Source organism: Falco biarmicus, chromosome 13, assembly GCF_023638135.1.
Source record: "Falco biarmicus isolate bFalBia1 chromosome 13, bFalBia1.pri, whole genome shotgun sequence".
Lineage (NCBI taxonomy): Eukaryota > Metazoa > Chordata > Aves > Falconiformes > Falconidae > Falco > Falco biarmicus.
Window position 1 is genome coordinate 6316726 of NC_079300.1, and position 14508 is coordinate 6331233.

The window sequence follows — 14508 nt, forward strand, 5'->3', positions numbered from 1 at the left end:
AACTGGACTGATAGAAGAAAAGCTAGAAATCTACTCTCACTGTCCTACAAAAGCTGGATGCCGCGGTGGGGAAAATCCAGACCCACACAGATGCTCCGACAGAGAAAACCAGAGCTCAGCTCACGGGGCCTCGCTTACCGCACAGCTCCTGGCAAAGCAGCCTTTGGCTGGGGCACGCCAAGCACTCCTGGTGGGGTGCAGAACAGGCTTCTTTTGGGGTCAAAGAGAAGCTTCTAGTTGGAAAACAACTGAATATCAACAAGCAAGGTAGTATTTCAGCTATTTTGGCGAAGAAGGAGGTTACCCCGTCTGGACCTGTTGCCATCTTTCCCAGTTGCCTCAGCTAACCTTGTAGGTAGATCGCATTGACCGCATCAGGGCCAGCAACAGCCACTGCACCAGCTGGGACTGCTCCAGTACAGCAAGACCTTTGCTCCTACAATTAGTCTACAAACCTCCTGCTTCTTCCTGACTGGCAAACGACAGTGCACTGAAGGGCAGAAGGTTTGTCCACCGTGGTCTAGCCACATGGACCAGAAAAGTCTCGGAGGAGCAGCTGGCCCAAGAACTTGAAGAGGGAAAAAAAAACAACCCCCCAAGAAAAAGCTCAGGTCTGTTTAAAAGAGAAGAGAAATGTCCTATTGTTCCATAATTAACGGAAAGCAGAAGAGGTTTTATGGTCTTATTGAGAAACAGAGGGTAAGCATTAGAAAGCACATTTCAGTACTTCATGATCACAAGGTGAGCTGCTTGCATAATACTAAAAGAACATAAATGCTGATATCACAAGATAGTAATGAAACCTGGGTTTTAAATGCTTAATAACAACAACACCACAGTAATTAAGTCTCATAGGTGATTTTTTCTTCTCCCCTTAATCGCAAAGCAGATACTGCAGCCTTCAATCGAGGCATGACCCTGGCAAGGTGCACATGACAGATGCCCCCTGTTCCCACCACCTCACAGCACCTGGGACCCTCCCAACCCCCCAGCCTCACCACCAGTCACAGGGCTTCTTCAGACCTGCCCCAGGGACGGCTTCAAGATCACACCAAGGCAGAGGCTGTGAACCTACAAGGAGCTGGAGAACAGAAGAATAAACCTGAGTCACTGCACTTTGCAAGTTAACTGCTAAATCCTGAACAAGCTGCTCAGCCTTCCTCCCCGATGGTTTTTGACATGAGCACATGCTCTCATGAATTGCTCCAGTGTGACCAGGACACACAGTCTCCCCTACAAGACACACAATATAGAACAGCAAAATGTCATGAAAATCAAGGGCAAATGAACATAGAAGACAGTCCCTCCCCCTAACACCACTTCTATTTTTAGGTAGCCAGATTAGCTTGGAGCAGTTTTACTCGTTTCTGATAATGAGCAGGGCTCTGGCATCTTCTCTCGAGGACATTTCCTCTGAGTAGGCACTGTGCTTTACACCAGCAGCACGGAAGTGGTCATGTCAACTGGCAAAAACAAAACCACAACTTATTGTGAAAGGGTCTTGAGAAAGCAACTCCAGCTTTGAACTCATGCCCCTGTCTCCCTTGTCAACCATACTACTTCATTTTTTTGGGGGTACAGTCTGTCCACCTACAAGGCATCTCTCCCTTTGAAGCACATGATAAAGCCTTTGCCTATTCAAAAGTGTAATGCTTTGACTCCACCTGCTTCTCAAAGGCTGTGAGATGGTACACCTTGGAAGCGCAGGTCTCCATGTAAAGGGCACTTGGCCTTCCCAGGTCTGAACACGTGTAAGACGCGATGGAGAGGCAGCCCAGCCACCCTTCAGCCTGTACTGCTCCACCCCAACATAGGAACCCTAACTCCACTCATGGCAAATAAGCTATGGTCCTCTCAGGACACCCCCACTGCTAAGAGCCGGTCTGGAGATCGCCCCCGGAGGAGCTGGCACCCAGGATCCAGCTGCTCAGTGAAAACCAAAAGCACTGGTTTGCTCTAACAAGGAGCAAAACCCCTCCTTACTGCGGGTCCCCTCTGGTGCTGAAGCTGACAACGATGGCAAGAAAGGCATGACAAGAGCTCCCCAGAGCTGCCACAGCAGCAGGGCCGCTGCGGTAGGAACTTGCTCAAGAAAATGATAATCATCAAAGGAGCAAGACAAAATGAAGATGCATAGAAGATCTGGCTCCCACTGTGCTGGCAGTTGCTTTCCGGGAAGAGCTGTTCCTCCACCCCTCAGAGATCTATTCCTAAGGTACTACACACCGACCTTCTGCAACGCGACCCTTGTACATTCAATGTCCTTTGGTTGCTTCAGATTGCCTTGACAGCAATATCTGGGTGCAAAGCTTTCCTCCTTCAGGTCCACCCCTTGTCATCTCCTCAAGCCTCAACCTTTCTCCACAGCCCTTCACCACCATCCTCCTATCTCCTTGAGGGCCACGCTGGTACTGCGTAAGGCAGCAGGATCTGGCAGTCTGGTCTGGACTGCAAACAGGCAAGGTCCAGAGGGCAAGACACACCTTGAAGCCGATGGCAGAGGTGAGGGACGGTGCAGGTAGAGAGCTTCTCACCCATGAGAGGTGAGAAAACAAGAGCATGGCTGAAGCTGCCCAAGGATCTCCAGCTGTTGTGGTGCATCACTCTGGGAAGAAAGAATGCATGGCCTCATGTATTTACTGCCAATTTTTCTTCTGAATTTTCAACAAACTCTATGGAGTCTTCTATATGTTCTTTGGATTATGATCTTTCAGGAAGGCCTTTTTTCCATGCTTCTCAACAATTATGAGATCTAGAAAAAAACTACCACCCTCTCAAGTTAACTTCTGGTGTCAGGACTCTACAGGATTGTATGACCACAGACAAAATCATCAGGCTTTTGAAAGTTAGAAATCCTTTCCCAGGAGCAAGATGCCCCTCTGCTGTACCTTCGTGTTGTCCCATTGCTACGTTAAGGGACAGAGAAAAGCGTGCCTAAAGCGCAGGTTCCCAGGCTGAGCCCAGGAGCTAGTCCCTCTATCACTTCTTGGAGAGCTCCTGCCCCTGGTCACGAGCATCTTGGCACCAGGCTCTTGCTTTCTTCTGTGGATTGCAAAACCTAATCTATTGAGGGGAAAAAAACTAGTCCAATACAAGGAAGCATTTAAGGCAGCTGGTAGATGATTAACAAGTATGTGCTCAAATCAATTACAGGAGCACCACAGGTTCCTTATGGCCATAAAAAGCTTCTCATCCTGCACCCATTTGGCAGATATCAGAGGCAAGGAGTTCACGGACACATTGTGCCTGGCCAAGCCCTCACTGCAGGCATGACATGGCCACAGACAGTTAGCTCTTCACCTCCCACTCCCCCAGCCCCAGGCTCCTAACTGCGGGTCTTCAGCCGGCACCACAGGGACCTTCCCATGGAGGATCTCGTTCCTACCTTCCTTGCTGGGCAGCCTTTGCAGAGATGGCCATGGCTTTCCATGCTCACCGCACAACTGAGCACCCACCCACCTCCCTCCCACCAGCAGGCACTTGCCCTCCGGCCAGTTGGGCCATCTGGCAGGAAGGAGAGTTATCAGGGTCCCCACTACATCAATACAGAGGGCAGGGGAGGAGAGGTACAAAGCGTGTCCTGTGGCTCTTTTAAACCAAGGCTAAAGAAGAAGAAGCATTTCTACTCAGGGCCTTTGCCTTTTCATGCTAGAGTCCCCCAGAGGCAAGTAAAGGTGCTTCAGTGCTCTTAAGTATCAGCTATTTTTAGACAACAATATCCTGAACGCCCTTCTTCATCCTGACTTTTGTATTGCACAATGAAGAAGTTACCGGGACTTGGCACTTTCTCCTTAACAGGCCATCATTAACAAGTGACTCATATTATATTGCAGCATGAGTCATCTTGGCAGAGGTCACCATCGTAAGTGACAACTAGTCTTCAATTATTTCCTTCAAGTTGAATTAAAGGCATATTGTTATGCTAATTTTACATCTGCTCTAGCCTAGCTCTCCATCCACTATCTCCAGAGGAACCTGGGATTTCACCTCACAGCCCAGACTGCCTCTGGAAGAGCTTTTCCACCATGGTGTAGTAACAGGTTGTCACAAAACATGAGCATGCCAGCAGGAAGTCTTCTGGATGGGTTTTCAGCTACGGCACCTAATAGCTAAAGTAGCTTTCCATCCCTCCTCCCGCTGCTGCTCCAGAGACACAACCAGCTGCTGTCCCCGCCACCCTCCTGCTCTGTTCATACTTTATCGTGACCATTTTCCAAAGATCTGGGGCTTGCCCAGTGCTCAAACACAACCACCTTTGGGCTGCCACACCACAGTGTTGCCTCCAAGAGCAGGGGCAAAGCCCCGCCCCCAAAACAAGCAAACAAACAAAAAAAAAAACCAAAAAAACACAAAAAAACCCACCCCACACCAAAAAACCACCAAGAGCTTCAAACTATGCCCAGTGACACACGACTACTGAAAAAAAAACCCTATTACAATCACGAGCAGGGTGGCTAGAAAAGGAGGCATTTCCAGCCACATCCCATTTCATAGCCAAGCAGCCCCACGTTCCAACAGGAGCCCAGCCTCCCCGCTCCGTTCCTGCTCCCTTTACTCGCCCATCACAGCTCCCCAACCAGGGAACCAGAAGATGGCATCCCTGCCAGGGCAGGGCACAGTCACCGCACGGCACTTGGCGCAGGGAACATGGTTTTTGCCCATTAGAAAACACGGCCATTACCAGCCCGGTCACCAGCAGAGCACTCTGTTTATATTTATAGCAGTCACACACAGTCACGCTGGCTGCAAGGTTCACTTTGGAGAGCATTTGTAAACTGCTCTCACCACTGGAATCCCATTTAGCTATTACGGCCTCTCCAGCCATAGTAACACACCGATCCCCACAGAACAGCAACAGGAGAGCAGAGTCATCACACTATTTACTGAAGCCAATCAATACGTAAAGGCTGAAGATTTATTGCGTTGAAGACAGCCTGTCTGCATAGCCAGAAAATGCATTTAAAACCCTTTCAATTTGGTTGCCTTGCCCTCTGGTCTTGCTCCAAGAATACAGTTTCCTTGCACACCCATCTTTCTTTCCTCCCAAAATAGTAGCATCCACAGACACACACGAGAGCTCCACCTCCCCACCCCCCCCCCCCAACACCTACCGTGAGTATTCATACACCAAAACCTTAATTTCAAGGACTGTAATCCTTCCTTTCCAGCCAGGTTTCAGGTGTGATAACATGTCTATGGCTAATTCAACATCTCCCATGTGAGTGGCTTGGAAAAATTTTGGCCTGTGTTTTGAAGAAGGTCTATGTACCCGGTACAGGGTGGGTCATTCATAGGCACACGAGCCCACCATGCTGTCCAACTCCACTCAGGATGGCTAGATCTGTGCTTATTTTTTTATACCTGGATATATGTTGTGTGCATATTATTATTTACATATATAAAAAATAGAAGAACTTCGTAGGTGTCCCCCACAGAGCACACAGCATATCTGACTTGCTGTGTTTTGGGGGTGACCACCTGCAAAGGTGAGATACCACCTGGTATCATGACTAGCGAGCCACAGCCAGGGACATCCTATGAACTGCCCCATAAAAAGCTTCTTCTCTGGTTTCACCTCGGTTCATGCTTTGGGGAGCAGAAGCACGGCAGTCAATAACCAGCAGGCTTAGTGCTCCAGGAGCACCCACGTTAGAGGGACCACCGGCTACTGGGTAAACGCAGTTGTTTTGGTCACCGTATCAGCTGTATGGCCCACACTGTAATACATCTAAGAAAGAAGGCAGCGAGGCAGGGAGATCTGTACCTTCGCTTTTGCCAGTTTATCTCAAAAAATCACACTAGGCTTTTATGCTTGTGTACAAAAGAGAAAGGAAGAGGCAAATACATACTGATTTACAGGGAGATTTCTATTGTTGCCTGGACATCAAACAGCACCCAATTAGTCCTGCAAGGATCTGACCCACAAATTACAAAAATGCATGCCTCCAAAGCTTTGATCTCTTGTATTCCTGTACCATGCTACAGTGGTTATTAGACACATTTTATTAGATTCAAGCTGTGCGATCTCTTCCTCGGCAAAGGCTCTACCGCCTCCAATGCATCCCGAAGTCTCCATCCAGCAGATTAAGGGCATGGTCCCAAACAGTCACTTCTGTCATGCACTAAACATATGACTCAGCTGGCAGTAGGCTTTTTCCTGCTGAGTTTCAAAATTAGGAGTGAAGAGAATTTTTAAAAGGAGGGGGGGAAGTGTCAGCCACCCAAATTAAATTTTTGATTCTTTGTCAGTTTAGAGGGGAACATAAGACTCTAGCCAATATCCCTGGCTTCTAAGAAGCGCTGCTTTCAGAACAATTTATTTCATTTTGCACTCTGAAATGCCATTGCCGGAGGAAGCAAGCAAAAACTGTAACAAAAGGTTTCACGCACTCTGAAGCTGAAAACCACACGTGCACTCACATGAACAGAAACACATCCACCCACCTTCGCTGCAGCGACAGCACTTAAAACCGAGGGGATGTTAAGCTCACATTGCTAAGGCTTTACTCAGAAGAGCAACTCACTGTTCACAGCCCACTGCACAAACGAAGCGGCCACTGCGCTTGCCAGAGGCCACAGTTGTTTTCAGCCTGAGCGCGTATGTGTAGGATGGATGGGACCGTGTCAACCGCTCAGGTCTCGCTCCCTGGCGAGACGGTGGTGTTCACATGAAGCCATTAATATCTAATAGGGTTTCTGTAGCAGATGAGAGTTGGTTACCTGCAGCAATGTGCACGCCTTGTGCTGCGCTCGGGGTAGCTGGGCAGCTGAGCACAGGGCAGGACACGCCGTTTGCTCACCTAGCATAGAAGGAGGTAAATGTCGGTTCTCAGCTACACAAGACGCATCTGGATACTCCAGGGCTGCCTGCCCAATTACAATCATCTGTCATTTACTACCAACACACAACCTTGAACTTCTGGCAAGCACTGCAGAAAATTAACATGGAAAAGCAACACTCTCGATCAAAGGGGAGGAAGGTTTTCTGATTTGCCATTACAAAATCAAGTCAGGCATGCAGAGAGATACAACTGAGTTCTGACTAAACGGCTTATCGCTGTTTCTCTGACCTTGGTGGCTTCTCCTCTCCTTCCACCAACAAGCTACTGCAGGAGCACCCCAGGGCTGGGGCCCTACGTGCTGAGCATCCTTGGCCCTCTGCGGGAAGGGGATGCTCAGCCCCCCACAGGGTTCCTCTTGAAACCCCTGTGGAGGGGGAATGCAGAGAGAGGGGGAGTCCCTGGCTCCCAAGGACTGTGTTCCTTAGACAATCCTCCTTTAGAAATCACAAGCAATTTACATGGAGAACATCAAATCTCACTGACAAACTGTCTTACTGAGCCCAGAGCATGCAGCCGGTCAGTTTCAATGTGCAGCCCAGGTTCAAAGTGACAATAAGAAACAGGAGGAGGGGAATGGAAATCAAAGCTACTGGCTTTATAAGTGGGAAATGCCACCCCTCATTTAATGGGGCTATCAACGACTTAGGCTAGTGGGTTTTGACCCACCGCCTGCTTTAATGGCTGCATGAAAGGTAACAAAGAAGATGCCTGAGCATCAGTAAACAGAAACCTCCTGTGATGGAGGCTCTACGCTTCCTATGGGCAAGCAGGACACCTGCAGAGCAGCCAGAGCCAAAACTGCCACCAGCAGGGAGGAAGAGTCAGCCAAAGCCCCAGGAGAGGGAAGGGCACTGACCCAGTACAGCTCTGCTGCGGGTTTGTGCCTTACCCCACAACGCTCCTGGTCTCTTCTGCAGGTGGCAGCCAGGGGAAAATGGTGTGTATGTTTCCTGGCTATCCCCGGGTGAGAAGCTGCCTTCAGGAGGTAGGTCCTGAACCCTCAACACCATCCTCCCCACCCTAAAGACACAACAGCTTTTACCGATGCTGCTCCTCCACACCACGCACCCTTTTGCCTGTTGGTAGCTTCTTACCGGGGAAAGGATGGGAAATCTAACAGGATTCTCCCCGTTTATATTTGTGGCATGAAGAAATGAGACAGGGATCAACAGTCTGTCCTTGGAGCGCAGGTCAGAGGCAGAGAACTCCCGCTGGTGTCTGTCATTACCCTTGCAAAGTGACTGGGGGTGCATTAGACTGAGTCAGGCAAGGGTTTGCAGAGAGCGGCTCAGAGCTGGAGCCCAGGAGGCGATAGCAGCTCTCATGTGACCTGGCCCCACATGAATGATGACTTCCAAGGACACCTCTTCCTTAGCTGGGTAACTTATTTGTGGAGATTTACATAAAGATCAAATGGAAACTGTTTCCCTCCTCACCCCATGGAAACTGTACCACTACATCTACTAGGGCCTGGCAGCTAAAACTGCCTTCACACAGCAAGGATAAAACTTCTCCTTTTTAACTACTTCTTGCATGGATTAAAAATCAGACACTTTATTTTAAATATGTACACCAATCAAATACTCTTTGCTGCTCCAAACCTCAATTCAACAAAACGTTTCTGCTCAAACTTCAACCTCCCCAAACATATGTTTTGCTATAAATTCACTCCAAATTATTCATTTTTACGGCTGACCAGCACAGGAACACTAATGAGAACAGAGACTCTTCCTGCCTTTAAAAACACCATGCACTTTCATGTGGTGGAAGATCTCCAAAGATAAGAAAGAGTAACCACAGCACCAGTGCTGAAGGACACATGGAGAACTACAGAACAGCAGCATCTGGGCTGCACAACTCCAAAAGGTGAAAACCAAAAAAAATAATCAATGATGCAGAAGGATTAGACAGAAGACAGCCTTGTTTCTGTGGTAACTTTTTATAAGCACACATACAATAATATATATGCATGTGCAAAAGATAAACGTTTGCACCACCATCAGCACTCCTGGCTCAAGGAATGGAAGCAAGATGCAGAAAAAAGGCTTAGAATTGGACACTGTCATCCCTTTGGGATGCTTCAACCACCAGTATTGTGCTGCCAAGGTTTTACAGTTTAAAAAAAAGCAAGCTCAAAAATATACAGAGTACATGGACACAGTCATGGTCCACAGCTTACACATGCACTGAATAACACTGGAAGAGGACTGATAAAGTCCCTGATGGAAGACTCCAGAGAGCATCTGTCCTAAGAAATTGCGGGTATATATAATTATTTGTTGAAGATATGTCCCAAATTTTGCATGGTAGCATATCATGTAAAACACAGCGCAAATAAATAAGCTTTTTGTGTCTTTTTTTAATCTACAGAAGTAGTCTCTAGTCAAATTCGTTCCTCTTTCTGTTTAGAAAGAGGGTGACCTTCACAAAAGCTGCCCAAATTCTGTTGAGGTTTTTTTAAAGGTGCTGGAAGAAGAAACCTAACATAATGCTGCCAGGATAATGCTCCTGAGTGATGGCCTGCAGTGCTTACTCCCCATTAGAACTTCTCCTAAATCTTTAATGATGCTGAAATATGCCATAAACTGATCAAGTTCTGGAAACAGACGATGCCAGCACGTTTGTTTGAGTTTTGTGTTTGGGGTTTAGGGTTTTTTTCCTTTTTTTTTTAATATAAGAGCTTTTATCTTCATTGACAGTGATCAACTAATGCAAACAAATGGCCACTGAAACTTCACTTCTATACAAAGCAAAGCTAGAATAGTGACATTTTTGGGTTTGATCCAATTCCTCCCAGCAACAGCTAATACCCACCGGCTCCTTAATTCTATGCTGTCTCCTCTCCAAGCCTGAGCATTAAAGGGCAGGCATTTCCAAAACAACTAACGATTTTAGGATCCAGTTTCCAGAGAGTGCACGGTCAGCGCTTTCCTCAAGTAAATAACAAAAGCTTGCGTTTTGTTAACGAGTTTAAAACAAAACCAACATCCAGGTACATGAAGAAAACAATCACTTCTTTCCCAAAAAGTATCTTTTTAAATTCCCAGGCTTGCAGGAAACCCTCAGCCAAGCTGTACAACCCAGGTGAGCCTTGCAAGCCCCCAGCCTTCAGCTGGGACCCAAGCCCAGGGCAAGCCCCTTGCCAAGCAGACAAGGAGCAGCTGTGAGCAGGGGGGTTTGCTTGCCCCAAGCCGGTCCCACCCCGCAGGTTTTATCAGCTCCCTGAGAAAGGCTTTCCTCCCAGAGAGCTTTTATCACCTCCCACACACCTTGCAAAGCACTGCAAATGAATCCAGCTGTGGCAGCTACTGCAGAAGAGCCCACTGCCACCGCTGGTAGATCAGCCAGAGGCCCAGCCCTGCAGATGGATGCAGCAGAGGAAAAGCTATTGACCTGAATATTTTAGAAGGATCAAGGCCACTGCCTTCAGCAAGATATGACAGGCTCTTGCATTTGCCGAGAAAAAAAAAAAAAAAAAAAGTGGTGAAAAAAAAAACCCAAAACCCAACCCCATCTTTCTGCTTGCTCTCCTATTGGGATCAGCTGTGCATTTACCACCAGAGAGCATGGCCCACTGCATCCCTTCCCACACTCACTCTCATTTTACTGCAAAATCTGCTTCTCAAATGTGCCCGTCAACAGCCTGTGCAAATCCCCGTGTTAATCATTATTCTGCTAATAGTGCTGCCAGGTCATTCGGCTATTAAACATGCTGAGTGGACTAGCAAAAATATCTCTTTGCCCGTACAAAAGAACATTATAATGTAGTTTATCTTATCCCCTTGTCAGTATAATATGCAGCACTACCTGTTCAATGGCCTCATCATTTTAAAATTGCAGTTTTCTGCAACATTAACAATACTCATTATCAGCACCACCACCAGGTCTCTATTTTAAGAATATCTCTGATGTCCACGGCTTCACCCTGCCCTTTCCTCGCACGCTGAGCCCTCTGCACCGACACGGGGACACCTGGGTACCATGGCAATGAGCACGGTGCACAATGATGGATAGAAACGTGTCGCAAAGAAGGCAGGAGCCAGCCCCAAGTGTGCTTACTCGATGCACCAGGCCATGCATTTTAATCAGAATTCAGTGCTTTGTTCCTGGCCCAGCACATGCACTGCTGCGGTGGAGCTCGACTACGTAGCCAAGATAAACTAGTGTGGCAAAACCCGAAGCGCCTACCTCCTATGTTACCTCTCAGCCCAGGTCTACAAATCCTACCCTGTAAGCTAGCGGGGAGAGGCAAGCTGAAAGGAATGATGGTGTGCAGGGTTCTGCTTGTGCCAAGCCATGCTCAGCCTTCAACAGCACGCTCTCATCCTGCAAATCCACCTTCCTCCCTTGTGACAGAAGTAGGGAAGCCAAAGCAAAGGACAGAGTGAACTGGCAGTCAAAGGTCCACCTTCTTTACATACGTTCACTTGCTGTTCATAAAACCAGCCTCCTGGAATATTTCGGTGACTCAAACTTGGGAGATAAGTGGCCCAAGTGTTTCCTTTCCCCACTGCTAGGAACGAATCACCCCCTTCGCCAGATTTTGAGTCACTACCTGCTCCCAGCATTTCACACAGCCATCCCTCACCCCTTCAAACACGTAGGCACAAGAGCAACGTCTCCTCCATCCAGACTCATCTACAAACCCGCAGCAATGTGACACTTCTTTTCTAATAAATGGAATTTTGCAGGGCTTGAGGTATTACTCCTCCCTGCCATGTTTTGTGCTCAAGCAGCAAATTTACTATTGATTTCTGATTCAGACCCTGTGGAATGATTCACGCTTCTTGCCCTTTCTGCTGAATTTATGACCTTTAACAATTATTCTAAGTGCTAAGAGAGCTTAGTTTAGAAGAAGATCTATTCCTTGGCAAATTAAGCTCCTATTCTTGCCTCACTTACAAACCAACACACCTCTCATCATTTACAGGAAAGCACCACAGCAGGTCTCTCCCCTTGGGAGGGGGCAGAGGTCCAAGTGACCAGACCACCGGGCAGGCAGGGGGAGGTGGGCAGCCCCGCTGCGGCCCCTGGGGTCCTGCCCAAGTGGCCACGGCTGGGCAGAGGGGGGCACACACCCGGGCACCCCCACCCCACTGTCAGTCGGCGTTTCAGGTCCCCTTGTCTCTGGTTTCCCTGATATGCCAGCACCGCAGACCAGGCGCTGCCGGTGGGTCTCAGGGGGAGGGAGGGAATGTACATTTCCTCCTAAAGCAAAAACAAAACCCTGACTGTATCTGGTGTGCATTGCTATTAAAAAGCCACAAACACAGGAAAAAAATCCCCTAAGCGTGTGTGGATACAATTTTAAAAAGACATGGTGCCCTAGTTCAGATGAACTTCCCAACACAGATGTTAAAAAGATAAAAAGTAAAAAATCTGATTTTCAGGGGCTGGGGGAGAAGGAGGGGGCCCCCTTCCCCCAAAAAACAATACTGCTTTCCTGGATTAATTCCACTGGCTTCAGCAACCTCTCTCTCGAGGCACCTTCCACCAAAGAGAGGAAACAAGAGCTCCAGGTCTGTTTTTAAGCCGGATGGTTCCCCTGCTCCAATCCCATCTACACCCTGTATTGCTGAGCAATCATTTACACTATTAATCAACCAGAAACTCACCAGGAAGAAAGTAGGGCGAGCGAATAAAGATAGACTCCCTTTTTTTTTTCTTGCACTGAAGCAAATAATATTTCTAAAAATACACTTGTGCAAATCTTCAGTGGATTCTGCTTAATTTTACTTATTTATCTATGCCAGCAGGTTGAGAGAAGCAGCCTCGCTGTTGCCTCCCGGATAAACGCTGCTTCTCTACATGACTCCCCGTGCTCGTCACCAACCAGCTGTTCTTATGACCAAAAGGATGAAGAAAATGGGAAAAAGAAGAAAGTCAGAGGAAAAATAGACCGGGGGTGACATCAGGCCACAGCCCACGCAGAGGCTGACACGTTTGACAAGCCCGACATTTCAAGGGTACATGACGAGCTTCATTTTCGGGGTGGGGGGGCGAGGAGACCGAGCGAAGGGGCCCGGCAGGAGATGGATGGATGGGCTGCGGTGTCCGCGCCGTGCGGGGAAGCGGAGTCTGGGGGGTGGGGGTGGTGCAGCCCCACTCCCGCACCCCGATGGCCGGCTCCGCGCTCCCCATCCCCGTGTCCACGCGTGTCGCACGGTGCGTGCACGCAGCGCCCAGCCCCGCCGCCGCAGGGCCAGCCGGCTGCAGGGGACCGGCCCCGGCCGCCGCCGGTGCCCGGAGGGGACGGGCTGCCCCAGCCGCGCCGCCGCCCGCACCCGCGCACACGCACCCGCGCACACACACCCGCGCACACACACACCTGCGTACCCGCGGCCGCGCACGGGCGTGTGCGTACGGGGCCGTGCGCGCCGGCACACATGTGCAGCGGTGCATGCACACATGTGTACACACGGCTGCACGCATGCACGCGCACACGCTTATGCACCAGTACTGACATACGTGCGGGCGCACGGGCACATCCAGCCGCGCGCGCACACGCACACACACGCGTGCACACGCAGCCCCCCCCACCCCGCCCCGGGGATGAATGGACGGATGGGGGGGGTGGGGGGGGCGCCTCTCCCGTACCCCCCCGAGCCGGCGGCGCGCCTCACCCGCAGCGCCGAGAGGTCGATCTCGTCCAGGCTCCGCGCCGGGGAGTCGCTCGCCATGTTTCCGCCGCCGGCCAGGCGGCCCCGCCGCCAGCGAGCGGGCAGTGGCGGCCGCCGCGGCGCTGGCGCTATTTAACGCCTCTCCTCATGCGGGGCGCCGGGAAGGAGAAGCCGCCGCCGCCGCCCCTGCCCTTCCGCCTGCAGCGCGGCTAGGGGCGGCCGCGGGCTGCCGGCAGGCAGGGCACGCCGCGGGCTGCGCCGGGATGGCGGCGGCGGCGGCGGCGCATCGCATCGCCGCCTCCCCGGCCGAGCGCGCCGCCGGAGCTGTCTGTCACGGCGCGGGGAGGGGGCGGCCGCGGAGCGGGGCGGGGGCGGCGCCGGGCCCCGCCGCCAGGGGGCGGGGGCGGGCGGGGGGCGGGCAGAGCCCTTCCCGCTCTGGGCCTCCGCGCTCGGGCCCGGCCCCGCAGCCCGCCCGGAGCCCGGTGTCAGCTCCGCGACCCTCCCTGAGGGACCGGGCCCGGCCCCGCAGGCAGAGCCCCTACCGCCCCGCAGCCCACCCTGAGGGCTCGTTCCCATCCTGGCCCAGCGACCCACCCTGAGGGCTCGGTCCCAGCCCCACAGCCCACCCTGGGGGCTCAGGCTTAGTCCCGCCACCCTCCACGAGGGATCGGTCCTGGCCCCACAGCCCACCCTGGGGGCCTGGTCACATTGAGGGCTTGGTGCCAGCCCCACAGCCCACCCTGAGGCCTCGGTCCGCCACCCTCACCCTGTTGCCTGCCAGGGTGGGCTCCACCGCCTGCCTCCGCCATGGTCGCCATACCCACCGGGGTGTCGAGGCTTGGGGCTGGGGAAGCGCCTCGCAGCACGTGCCGCTTGCTCATGGCATCAGGACCCTCCGGAGGGCCGTGCGGACGGGGACTGAGGTGTGCCTGCCCAGGACAACACCTGTGAGAACTACGCTGCCTGTCCTGAGGCTTCCAGCCCTGGTGCACCTCATCGCAAAGCCCCATGCACAGGTTTATTTGGCACGTAGACCCCGTGACAAA

At 51.1% G+C, this 14508-nt stretch overlaps 1 protein-coding gene across 6 annotated transcripts in view; it reads right to left on the minus strand.

Annotated features, from left to right (window-relative positions):
• TNIK (TRAF2 and NCK interacting kinase) overlaps positions 1-13802 on the minus strand; it is a 163142-nt gene extending 149340 nt beyond the window's left edge. For 4 of the 6 annotated variants that reach the window (XM_056358795.1, XM_056358794.1, XM_056358798.1 and 1 more), the window contains exon 1: positions 13466-13801. In XM_056358795.1, coding sequence (XP_056214770.1) covers positions 13466-13522 — 57 coding nt within the window. In that variant the 5' untranslated portion in view covers positions 13523-13801. Of the gene's footprint in view, positions 1-13465 lie in introns of all 6 variants that reach the window. The other 2 variants (XM_056358796.1, XM_056358792.1) reach the window with 1 other exon arrangement.
• Positions 13803-14508: the final 706 nt, after the last annotated feature.